This window comes from Lepisosteus oculatus, chromosome 15 (genome assembly GCF_040954835.1).
Source record: "Lepisosteus oculatus isolate fLepOcu1 chromosome 15, fLepOcu1.hap2, whole genome shotgun sequence".
Lineage (NCBI taxonomy): Eukaryota > Metazoa > Chordata > Actinopteri > Semionotiformes > Lepisosteidae > Lepisosteus > Lepisosteus oculatus.
This window is the reverse complement of record NC_090710.1, coordinates 23,492,588-23,505,098: the sequence shown is the minus strand read 5'-3', so window position 1 is coordinate 23,505,098 and position 12,511 is coordinate 23,492,588. Positions and strand designations below refer to the sequence as shown.

General features: G+C 39.5%; 1 protein-coding gene across 18 annotated transcripts in view; it reads left to right on the top strand.

Moving 5' to 3' along the window:
* Nucleotides 1-12,511, top strand: part of LOC102695688 (inositol polyphosphate-4-phosphatase type I A) — an 82,391-nt gene that overhangs the window by 34,791 nt on the left and 35,089 nt on the right. For all 18 annotated transcript variants that reach the window (XM_069178718.1, XM_015364281.2, XM_015364276.2 and 15 more), the window contains exons 5-9: nt 2,615-2,733; nt 3,056-3,172; nt 3,847-3,926; nt 5,161-5,272; nt 6,569-6,659. In XM_069178718.1, the coding sequence (XP_069034819.1) occupies nt 2,615-2,733; nt 3,056-3,172; nt 3,847-3,926; nt 5,161-5,272; nt 6,569-6,659 (519 nt within the window). The remainder of the gene's footprint in view (nt 1-2,614; nt 2,734-3,055; nt 3,173-3,846; nt 3,927-5,160; nt 5,273-6,568; nt 6,660-12,511) is intronic.

The following is a 12,511-nucleotide window of genomic DNA, read 5'->3' as shown; positions in this document are numbered from 1 at the left end:
ATTCATTTTCTTCAGCCATGATGTCGTGTAGTGTTTAATACACTGTTATTTAACGTCATCCAACGTCTTTACTAGCCCAGCTCTCACTTGGTGGGCCCCAGTACAGATTACTGGGAGGAAGGCACAAACCCTCCTTTTTTCATGTTTTACTTCCTGTATGGCACAGCTGCAAAAGAATTTACTTCCAGCCAGAAGCAAGGCTGCTGAGTCGAGAAATGTTTTTCACAGAGCAGCTGTACATCTTCATCAGACAGCTGGGAATGGATTTTTATAAATATGCTTAGGGCTTTACGGGCATCTAGTGACTGCAGTGATCACCCATCTCAGGAGATTTCGTACATATTGTCTCCACGATGTTAGATCAGCCTTGAAAAGATCCAGATGTGCTTGTTCTCGTTTAGTATTGTTAATCACATGTGTTCTGGTTTATCAGTCAGATCTCCGTGATGGCAGCTGAAAAGCGAAGCGTTAAATTTGATGAGGTATGGTGCACAATGTGTGTTTTGACACAAATTGTGTACCACAGTGCAGACACACCCTACAGAACCCATACTGTTCATGCTATTTTAATTACTTAAAAGCCAGACATTTTAGGTAATGTGACATTGCTTATCTCCTTCCGTCTTTAAAGTAATTCAGTTGCATAATTTCTTAAATTTTCATAATTTTGCTTTCAGTGATGAAAGATATGATGAAAGACGTCTGTTCATAACTGAAACACTGCGCTGTAGAAATGCCTTTGGAATTTTTTAAAGAACAGATTTCAGAAGGAAGATGTATATGTTATCACATTCCTTCTACAACGAGAATAAGAATGCAGCTGATTTAAGTCATTGTTTAATGTTTCTTTAAAACATAATAGTTCAATCTGTTCATTCAGTTTGGAAATGTTTTGGGCAAAATGATCTAAGTGTTTTTTTTCCCAATATTGAGTCTTCTAGGCTTTAGTGGGATTAAATGTGTTATTGAGAAAGGGAAAAAATGGCTTAATTCTGTTTATTTCTCTGAAAACTGGGTGACGTGGACAATAAACTGGAGTTTATGGCAAACATTGTGAATACCAAACCACAAAAAAGATTACAAAAAGGAGATAATTCTTAGTCTGACATTGCCATTTTGGTTAGTTAGCAGTATATTGATTTAAAAATGGCCTGTCTAGGAGGTTTCCAGCAAATCTTCAGCTGTCTGCATGGACAGATTGTTCCGTCCACCCATAATCCTGTTTTAAATTATGGCTTTAAATTATTCTAAAACAATGTTGCATAAAGTCCATAGGTTGACAGTTCCCTTTTCTGGTTTGGGATATTTCAAATTGGTTACACATTTGTTTTATAAACAGTGTATAATAACCAGAATAAAAATAATGGGCCACCATTACAGGTATGACATCTACAATATGCGTAGTAGAATAGAGTAGGTAAGTAGTTTACATCCATACAGTATGTACACGTACATTGGAATTCTCAATCGCGCTGATCTCACGGGACATATACAGTACAACAGACAACACTACTCAATGCAGACAGTACATTACAAATAATAAATTATAATAACTAATAACATTATAAAAGTAGTTATTATAATAATTATTAATTATAATAAATAACAACAACAGGAAGAATACATATGTTGTGTATTAGTGAAAAAAACCAAGGTAGACCATGCAAAAAGTGCATAGTGCAGGTGTGTATTGAGTCTGAGGCATTGCAGTCAGCTGTTGAGAATGTGTACTGCAGTGGGATAGAAGCTGTTCTTAAGTCTAATGGTCCTTGCTTTAATATTTCGGTACCGCTTGCCAGAGTGCAGATCGGGTAACAGTTGTGGTTGGGATCCTGAATGATGGATCAGGCTTTATTGCCACAGCGGATGGTGTGAATCTCACCTATTGATGGTAAATCACATCCTATAATCCTCTGTGCCGTTGGCACAACCCTTTTGTAGTGCATCTTTGTCATGCATTGTAGTATTGCTCTACCACACAGTGATGCCACCAGTGAGGACACTTTCTATGGTGCTGCGGTACAAATTCATAAGGGACTGCTTCCCACTCCCACATGATCCAGTCTCAGTTATGTTAGACTTTAACATAAAACGTAGTTGTCCTGTGGCACAGGTGTCACTGTTCCCAGCCAGAGTCACATCACTCGCCGACTTCTTCAAGTGGTGACATACAGTATAAGTGCAGAGGGACAGTGAGATAGGAGTGGATGTTAGCCTATTTGAGCCAGGTCCTCTTGACTAATGGTTAAACTGCAGTTCCTGACATTTGCCAGTCATCTGCTTGCTGAAACAGCAGTGAGACAGACGCTGGTCCTCGAATGGCTGCTAATTCTCCAGGAAGGAACTGTGGAGCTGGTTCCCTATTAACAGATGAATGGCCTTAACAAGTGGACATTTCAGAAGAGCAAGTCTGCAGATCCTCTTTCTTCTCCTATTTTAGAGACCTTATCAATATTGCCATATAAAATGGGAAATCTTTTGGTCAGCTCGCTGTTTGGTTGCAGTATCTTAGGTTGCTTTTTTAAAACTTTTAACAGGTTTGTCGGCCTGCTTCACAAGCAGACTGACATTTCTGTTGAGTTCTCACTAACTTGTTTGTGGTTTGTTTCCCTAGCTTGCAGTGAGTTAATTACACCAGCTTTAGATCGAAAACCTAACAGCTTTGTGGCAGTTAGTGTTACTACTCCTCCTCAAGCATTTTGGACAAAGCATGCCCAGACAGAGATTATAGAGGTAAGGATAACAATTACTATGATTATTAATGACAGAATATCGAAATAAAATTATTTTAATGGGAAAAACAGCTGATCACCAAGAGAAGGGAAATAATTTTAGAAAAAAATCTGTGGAGTTGATGTAAAAATGTTCATTTTCATTTTAATAATTTTTTAAAGTGTGCATCAATTCCTATCACAAGCAGTAAGGCAATTTAGCATATTAACGTACCTGAATAAACTCTTCTATGGGTTAATGAGCACATGTGTCAATACTGTTAATAATAATGAAGGAAACAGACAAAGCAGGATTATTGATGTTCTTGTTTTTCATCCCACAGGGCACAAGCAACCCAATTTTTCTGAGCAGCATTGCCTTCTTCCAGGACTCTCTGATCAATCAACAGACACAGGTGAAGCTCTCGGTGTACGATGTCAAGGACCGATCTCAGGGAACGGTAAGAAGTTGCTGTACTTTAGGTCTTCAAAACCTTGGAAAGCTTGTGGCACAAATATATGACATGGACATCATTTGTCTTGTGGTTGTATCCACTCGATTAGCTCACTCCTTTGAGTAACTGTTCGAACATTTAAGTGTTTGACCTGTGATGATGACTGCTAACCTTTAAATAAAGCCAATTTTTTTCTCAGTAAGTTGCCGCAGTGTCTGTTTCCATACTTGTGTGCGAGAAAGGCCCTTCATTAATTTTTGGGTGCTGTGGGGGCTGGTTGATGCCAGTTCTTCACCTCTGATTGGTGGATTGCCATTGCCAGTGGATTCGTTGGAGCGAATGGTTATTATGTCAATACTTACGTGGTTTACTAACTAATGATAGCACCATGAAATATGTGAAATCCCCAATACAGTCTTTTCTTCAGTGTTTCTAATGTGGACTGAAATTAATGAATATTTCACCATCGTACTACATAAAAGAATAAATATTTGGATTAAATGTGAAGTACTGGCTACAGTGGTTATAAAGTACAGTTTTCATATTATAAAGTACTTAGCATGGGTGAATCTGAAAGATGCATGTGCAGGAAATATCTGAAAAAGTGAGTTCTACATTTTAACTGTGGCTCCCCCTACTGAATGATTTGTAAGTAACATTATTTTTATCATCCTTACCAGATGTACTTGCTGGGTTCTGCAATGTTCACTGTGAAAGAGCTATTACAAGAGAAGCAGCACAGGTTACACCTTATGCTCAGGTAAAATAATTAAAAAAAAACTTTGATCGAGGGCATTTGTGCATGTACTGTAGGCCTGTCTGTAAAAATGGTATTGTTGGTTTTTGAAGCTTCTGAATAATTAAATATCCTCCTACAAGTACAAAAGAATGTAAGGATTGTTCAGTGTTTGTGTATTTGTGCCTTATCAATTTGATAGAAAACTCTTCCCACACTCCGGCTTCCCACACTGTAGCTGAACAGTCTCTTGCATGTGTGAGTGCAGTGGAGCCTCTTCAGGTCTCCTAAAAATACTGAAATACTTCCCACACTGACTGCAGCTAAATGTTCTGTCTCCTAGTTAATTTGCTGGTGACTTTTTAAGGTGGTAAACGATTGAACGTTTTATCACTGCGATTGTAACGACTCCTCTTTGTGAAGGCGTAGGTGCCTCTTCAAGTTTTCTGACCAACTTCAGCTACTCCAGCGCTGATTGCTGTTGTATGGTTTCACACCTGTGTGAATGTTTTGGTGGTTTTTAGCTTGGTTAATGGACTATGACTCTTCCCGCTCAATCTGCTAATACAGTATGTGAACTACCACTGGGGTGAATGTGCTTGTATACTTTTTTAACTTTACAACACTAAATTCCCTACTGAGAACAGGAATCCTGTCCCTGATCTGATGATCCTATAACTGTATTTTATGCTTCAGGTTCTTATTAACTTTCTTTTATTTGCCAACTTTCAGTCATGCAGTTGACCTCAACAATCTTTGTAATTTGAAACACAGATGGTATTACCAGTATATGGTGCATTATTTGCTTTGTAACACGTGCTCTGGGTCTGGTGTTCCTGCTTGGGAAAGTTCTCTTAAAACAATTGCTTTGAGCAGAGCCTTAATGAATGAGTTTAATTTGTATTCAAACATCACCAGATAATCTGCTGTCCTTCTGAGATGATACAATGTTCTTGCATATACAGTATACGTGCTTTCTGACAGTGGAAATTAGTTCACATAATACTAAATGTTTGGCAAGATAACTGACCGTGTAATGGAAAGCTATAGGGCTGTCTCACAAGATGCTACGAATTCCCCGTCTAACATTAGTGGATTAATAAAGGAATTCTCAATTTTTTCACATTGTGGCAATCAAGTAAATTAGAATTACTTCAGTGAAAATAATAAAAACCTGTCATTTCGCTCCCAAATAACAGAACCTGTATTGTATGCCATGAGCTCCTAAATAAAACCCTGGAATTTCCTGTTACTGCAGATCTGCTGAAAATGAACGTGTGGGCAACATCACAATCATAGCCTGGCAGATGGAGGAGAAGAGAGACCAAAGGTCTCCTGTGACAAGGCTACCAGACACAATCAATGGAAGGGTAAATAACAGCTTTGTACTTGATATTGTGCTGTATATTACAACAAGCCAGGATGGGACATTTCATGGCAAATTGTCTCCATGGCAACATAACCTTTTACTATGTGCAGTTTGCATTTATGAAACTGTGAAAGATAAAATCTACCTGTAGAAAGACTAATTGTTTTTGTTTCGTTCTATTTATTTTTCATATCAAATACTTAAAAAATAAATTGTACATTCTATGTATAGAAAGAAGCCTATCTCCTTGGTAACAAATGCAGTCCATTTTCTATCAATGATTTTCTACAGCTATATGCTAATTACATGAAAATGTGATTTTTATTTTAATTATTTTTTCTCTGTACAGCCATATGGCAGTAAGAAGGCAAACCTTCAACAATTATGGCTTCCCAAATCTATCATCCTAAAATGACATTATCGTTATGTACCAGATCTGTTTAAGCGCCCAGGAAAAAAGTGTTTTTGAATAGACTGCGATTGAACTTATAAGCAAAGGTTTGACCCAGATTCTAAAAAGGGTTATGTTGAGATTTGAAAACTTTGAGACTATCGGGCTCATTAATATAGGTCTAAGTAGCAGAATCTATGGATGAAGATGTTTGCCCGTTATACCTTCCGGCATGAAGGGGCAGCAACATCCTGTTGCTGTTACCATAACATTAGTTTTGTACAGGACAGGGTTGTTAGCCTTGTGCCCAACCTCCAACATGGAGGACCTGGCACCCGATGTGGGACACAAACCCACTACCCTGAGATTATGAGTCTCGTGCTCAACCAACAGAGCTACTTGGGACCTATGAATGTGTACAAAGGAGTTAAAAAGAGTACTCTCATGTTTAAAGATATGTACGCTCTTGAGAAACCTGTGTCAAGACAGGTTTTTTCTCCAAGAGTAAAAGTGTCTAAGCCGCTAACTGTATTGCTGGATTGAAAACATACCAGAGTTGTCTTAATTGTTCCCTGAGGTTTGAGTAGGGAGCAGTGTCAGTGTGCAGCCTGCAAAGTAAAGGTTAATTCCTTGGTGAAGAGTAGAAAGAAAGAAATAACATCTTGAATGTTAAGCACCTTTGACACTTGGAGGCCCAACAGACGCAATATTGTTTATACTTTCTTGGGAAAACGGGTCAGTTGCATCCTCCAACACCTTTTTTAGTAGGAAAGCACTTCCTTGTACAAACAGGCTTGACAGTATTACTTAATTGTTCCATGCCTGTTTTGCTTCCTTCCCTTTGCCCGGTGCTGATTTTCTGTTCCAGTGCCACTAATTCAGAACTGTTATTCTTCTGTATTTCAGACAGTCCTCCCCGTCGACGAAAGCCTGACAGAATCCTTAGGAATAAGAGCAAAATATGCTTCTTTATGCAAAGACACTTTACTAAAGTCAGGTAGGGCCCAGAGGGATTTTTATTCCTGCTGTTTAGGAAAGAGTTAATAACCAGCTTTAGCTTTCTATTTTTAGCAAGTGGTAAATTAATTTCCTGTGTGAAACTACACTGCTGTGATAACAAAACGGGTAAGCTGTGTAATTAAATACTGGGATGGGTTAAAGTTTTTTGGGATGGGAATTATCTTACTTGTGCGTTTTGAATTGCAAAGTAGAGCACATAGGGCAATCGGGATTGACAGTGTCCGCTGCGTGTCAGTCCACAGCCAAAGTAGTTTGAGTGATTCATTTCCCACTGAAGATATTAATTCAAAATGGATCAATCTGTCTTTCAAGATGTCTGCTCACATATGCAGGAACAACGTTTCTGTTAGACAAAAACAACATAATTGATAATTGCTACTAAGGGGCAATTCTACGTCTACATGAAAACTGTACATGTAACATAGACTTCACATATTTTAACAATTATTTGTTTCTAATGCAATAAGTTATTTTGTTTCTACAATTATGGCATTTTGGAAAACAATCAATTAGATGAGGGTAATAGCATGCTGAATCAGAGATACTTATGGTATTTAATGAGGCTACACATGGCTTATATAGGACATATGAGAAAATAATGTTAGGTACATGTACTGTACATCTACAGTATTTTGAAAGTTGCATTTCAAAATCCCATTGAAAAATCTAAGTTTACAATCGCTTGGTTTTCATAGAAAGGGGATGTTTTTTGACATTTTTGTCAAATCTGATTCTGATCCATTTGTGCCTGAATGTATTCCCTGGATACATTTCATTCAGTGCTTTGATATAATGAGTATACAGTACTAGAACTTTCTCAGTTGAGATTATTTTGAGGGAAGGTGTGAAGTGTTTATCGATAAACACTCATCAGAATTTCCCAGAACCCTTTCAAGCTTCGTGATCCAGTGTGAGTACAGATTTCCTAGGGTTCTTCAATGCACTGGTTGAATGCACTGAAGAGGTTGTTGAGGAGTTGTCCAGGTAACATGACAGTGAGCTGGTTAAGATTAATATATGAGATGGAATGAAAAACTGCAGAAACACTGGCAGGATTGGATGCCCTAGAGGACCAGGATTGGATAACCATGATTTCTTTTAATCCTTAGTGTTTAAGAAATGTTTATTCATAATAAAAAAATTCAACACCTCAATGATTTTTATATTCTCAAACTGAAACTAATGTCAGATAAACTGCTACTTAAGAAGCCGTATACTGAAACTCCATTATGATCTCAGATTAAAACTGGAAAAGGCCTTGTGAAAGTGCTTATTTGGATTGCCCTTCTGTAAATTCCTCCATTTTCAAAGTAAAGTTAATGGCGGCCCTTGGGATTCTTCACCTTCTCTGGACCCTCAATAACACCCCCAAAACATTTAATTATTAATTGGACTCGCATTTACCCAGGATAATGAAATATTTACTTAATGGGTGCCTAAGGAGATTATGATGCATAAATATACAGTAAAAATAGCTCAGCCTCTCCTCTAAAGAGCAGTTGTGGTATATCTGTTGCTTTTTTGTGAGCTCACTCAAATTAATTTTCACACAAAGGACATGCCCTAAGACAGTGATTCTCAACACCTGGTCCTGTAGGAACACTTTGTCAACTGGGTTTTGCTCTAATCAAGTTCTTGGTCACAGGCAAATTGATTTCAGTTTTTCCCCAACTCTTTAACACATGTGTGGGGTTTGTAACTATTATCTTCCCTTTGTCTGCTGTGGTATTTCAGGACTCATCTCATTCAACTGTCAGCTTGAAATGTAAGCAATTGGGCTTCAGCAGAAGGAAGAAACATATGCTAATTGTGGGAGCTTGTCATTTGCACCCATGACTGTTCATTAAAATTAAGCCTGTTAAGAGCTTTCTACTCAGAAATGGCAGAAATTAAGCAGTCTGACATATTGTTTTATAAAATTGCAGCACCTGACTGTGACATCCTTGTGTGAATAGCTGAGATTCTCTTTCTCTGCCCTGTTAAAAAATCCTTTGAAACAACAAAATAAGATACCACTTTCATGCTGTATACCATTAAAATTAGGTTAAGATTTATTTTTGGTTCACACAAAAAAGCAAAGCCTGTATAGTTTTTTCCATGAAAATAGCTCTTTAAGTGATGGAGTTTACATTTTTAGTTGTATTCTTTTATTTGTAGATTAATATTTCAAATTATTTTATGTACTGTGGTTTTGTCATTTGTGTCTGCAAGTGAATTCTGAGAATATGAAGGGCTTTTTGAGCTGTTGGACTGGATGATAGCAGTTTATACAGTAACATATCTGGATGAAGATACATTGCCAAATGTGTACATTTTTCTGCTTTATTTTGCTAAAACTCAGGACCAGTGTAAAAATCCACTGTTCTCCCCTGGACATGCTATTCAGCTGACTGTTTGTAATATTTGAATATAAATATTACATTTGGTATGCCTGTTTCCTCATACCTCTTGAGTCTTGGGTTTGATTTCAGACTGACTTGCCTTCTGTGTGGAGTAAATAGTTCATGAATACAAAGATGTGCAGTATTTTCATAAGATGTCCACATTAATCTATAGCCAAATCTAAAACACTGATAATAAAATATCCTTAGTTAAGATTGTGATGCAGATGTTCTCTGTTGTGTTTGATAAATACTGGCTTGCAGCAAAATAAAGGTGAAGCAAAATGCATTTGGGTTATTCTGTTATCCAGACTGCAGAGCCTCAGAATTGTTCCCAAATGTGTACCAAGCTTGTCATTAATGGATGTCTCAGCACTGCATTGCAGTAACGAGGAGGCATTTCCAGCACAAAAAGCTCATATTTTAGGGAGTAATCACAAGGTGTGTGTAAATTTTCACTTACAATACACCTTCTGTGTTATAGTTGTAGAGAAAACCGGTTCAGGGACGCCAAATATGTAATCATAGTGGCTCTCTGAAGGCACCAGTTCTGTAGGGTTTGGGCATTTACTGAGACAATTATTAATTGTAGCAGTAAATCACAAAGTTGATTCTTTTGGTGGCTTTAGAATCCAACCATGCGATATAACTCAAACAACGCGCACACACAGGTACTAATACACGAGGATACATTTATTAATACATAGAATATGCATATAAACCTAACAGATCTTATCGAGAGGGTTATCAGAATACAAAAGATATATATTCAATCAGTTACAAAGTGTTACACATATCAAGAGGAAATACGTTCAGTATATCATTCATTAAGACCGTTTCGTAAAGTGAACTTGGTTACAACTTCTACATTAGATACTCAAACAAGTACATAACTCTTAGGAATTAAATTGATATCAACTGGTTTGGATAACAATTGAATTCTCGAGCTGTAATGCATTGAAGTTGAATACTCATCCAATCTTTGGGGATTCAGATCTCCTGCGGGCACAAAGAAACAGTTGCAGGCTGTTGCTGTCCAATCCGCGCTCTCTGGCTCCGTGCCAGGCTGTGATGTGCGGCTTGCGACGGTGCGCTGCTGATGCTCACTGTTGGCATTAACTAGCAAAGTTTGTGCACAGGAGAAAAGATGACTGTGGGTCCCAGCAAGTCAGGAAGAGGACCAGTTCGTTTATGATGAAGAGCTAGTTCTGAATAGTGATTCAGCTGTCCACAGTTCCGACCTGTTCACGAGGCCTGCTGCTGGTTACTCTCTGGCAACCTCCACTCTAGACTCTTAGAACAAAGGAAAGTTCTGGCACTCGGACACACTGGCCGTTCCGTGGTTGTCCGGGCTGAGTCTCAGGATGGTCAGGAGGCGCGCTGTGAGAATGTCCTGCCCTTGGGAGCCTTCTGCTCCTGGGCCGTCCTGCCCTGGAATTCTCCTGTTGAATCTTGTTGAATCTGAATCTCAATCTTGTCGAATCTCTCAGGCTCTCTGTGTTGCCTGTTTTTACCTGGAGGAACTTCAGCTCATTGATTGGCTGAAAGTTCCATGGGCATCAGAGTCCCACGTGGGTTACTCGGCCCTACCAGTCCCTGATTGGTTGATCAAGGTGAGATATGAGTCACTTAGTCCTGACACTTAGTAATGCAGTCCAGATGTCCAACTCGCACTCCCTAGACAGATAGGCACCAATGGATGACCATTGATCATGATAGCCAGGCTTAGCTAAGTGCATCCCCCTTTGGGAGCTGTCCTTGGACCTTAAATCACCTTGCATGAATGGTTTCTCTGTGGCTGCACCACAGAGATGAACAGAGAAATGAGGCCTAATTTGGGAAAGCTCAGAAACACTTAATTCTGCCTTATTATTAAGCCTCGCCGCTACATATCCCCCCTTTTTGAAGGTCACGAGGTCCTGAGGCGTTGTTGCCTTCAAAACAAAACAGAGTTAAGTGATGTCCCTTGTCATTAGAACATTAATCTTAAATGTCTACATTACTCCTCGAGAATTCATACCAGAACCAGCATTGGATACAAACAGGATGAATAACATCTGGAGTATGTATAAACACGGTAGGAGACATTATCTCAGTCTAGGAATTACACATCAGGAAGTTCACTGTCAATATCTGATACCTCTGTGGTAGATATTTGGGGAGAAGTCACTTCCTTTCTTTTGACATGCTACCTTTGACTCATTCATGCTACCCAGAGTACATCTTGATGTGAGAGTACATCATTCAGAGTACACTGTCAGTCATGATCCAGCTACCCGGCAGTAGTGTTACAATAACAACAGTTCCTGTTCCCAGCCCCCCGATAAACCACAACACCTGTGTTGGGTATCTGCTAGGGTGGTTTGGAGGTTTGTTCCATTAAAGCAAACTAACTACCTGTACCTCTTCAGGGCTTACTGTTTCTTGGATTTCTATCCAATTCAATAGTGTGGCACCTGAAGGCATCCAAGACCTCAAGTTTGGTCTTATATCGTCTGGTTCCAGACCGTACAGTGTTAAGTTACCATGCTGTACTATGGCCTCCTCGGGAAAACTATTGGTTAGGTAGCTGCATTGTGGTAGCTGTATCATGCCCGTCACAAGTCATAGTGTCAGTTAAATGTGGTGTGCTGACCAGCCATTTACTTCCCACCTGCTCTTCATGGGGTTCATTAACCTCCCTCTGCTCGTTAATAGCTTTACACCCTTCATTGGTGAATCTTTTAGACACAGCCAATGGATAGCTTTGGTAGCCATACCCATCTCAAGATTTGGAACCGAATTCAATCTTGGATTGCCTTCTGGGTGAGCTATGAGCGATGGGGTTAATGTCACATACTCCTCTACTGAGAAGAGTGGAATCAAGTGGGTTGGGATTTGTGCCATGGCTAGACTGGCTACAGTGGCACCAAACTCCCTTAACAGGTCTTGTGTCAACATTCTGGCCTGTTGCACACAAGCATAAACCCACTGTATAACACCAACAATCATGTCCACTGTTTGGGGAATAAGGTTTAACCCTGTTGCATAGGAAGTTGCCTGTAGGGTTTTCCCTAAGCTTTCCAACTTTTGCTGCTGTTGATACAGTCTGTCACTACCCTCTGGCATCTCTGACACCTGCCTTCTTGGGGCAGTCAGGGTGAGAGTGCCAATAGCACACAAACCTACCAGAAATAGCAAATGCACAACAGTGGTGGCAGCAATCAGTCCTCCCAAAAGTCTTTTCGGGTGGTTGATCCCAGTCATCTCCTTCTGAGTGACTGTTGCCTTTCTAAGCTGGCGCAGCATGTACATGGTGTCTTTCTCAGTATGCCATGTGGCATCTTGGGCACCAACATCCTGGAAATCTGGGGAGATCTGACGCAGCGGCTGATGCTGCTCCTCCTTTTCCAGGGCATCTGCTTTTTCGATTTGTTCATGCCTGTGCTCTAGGAACCCTGCAGGGGGC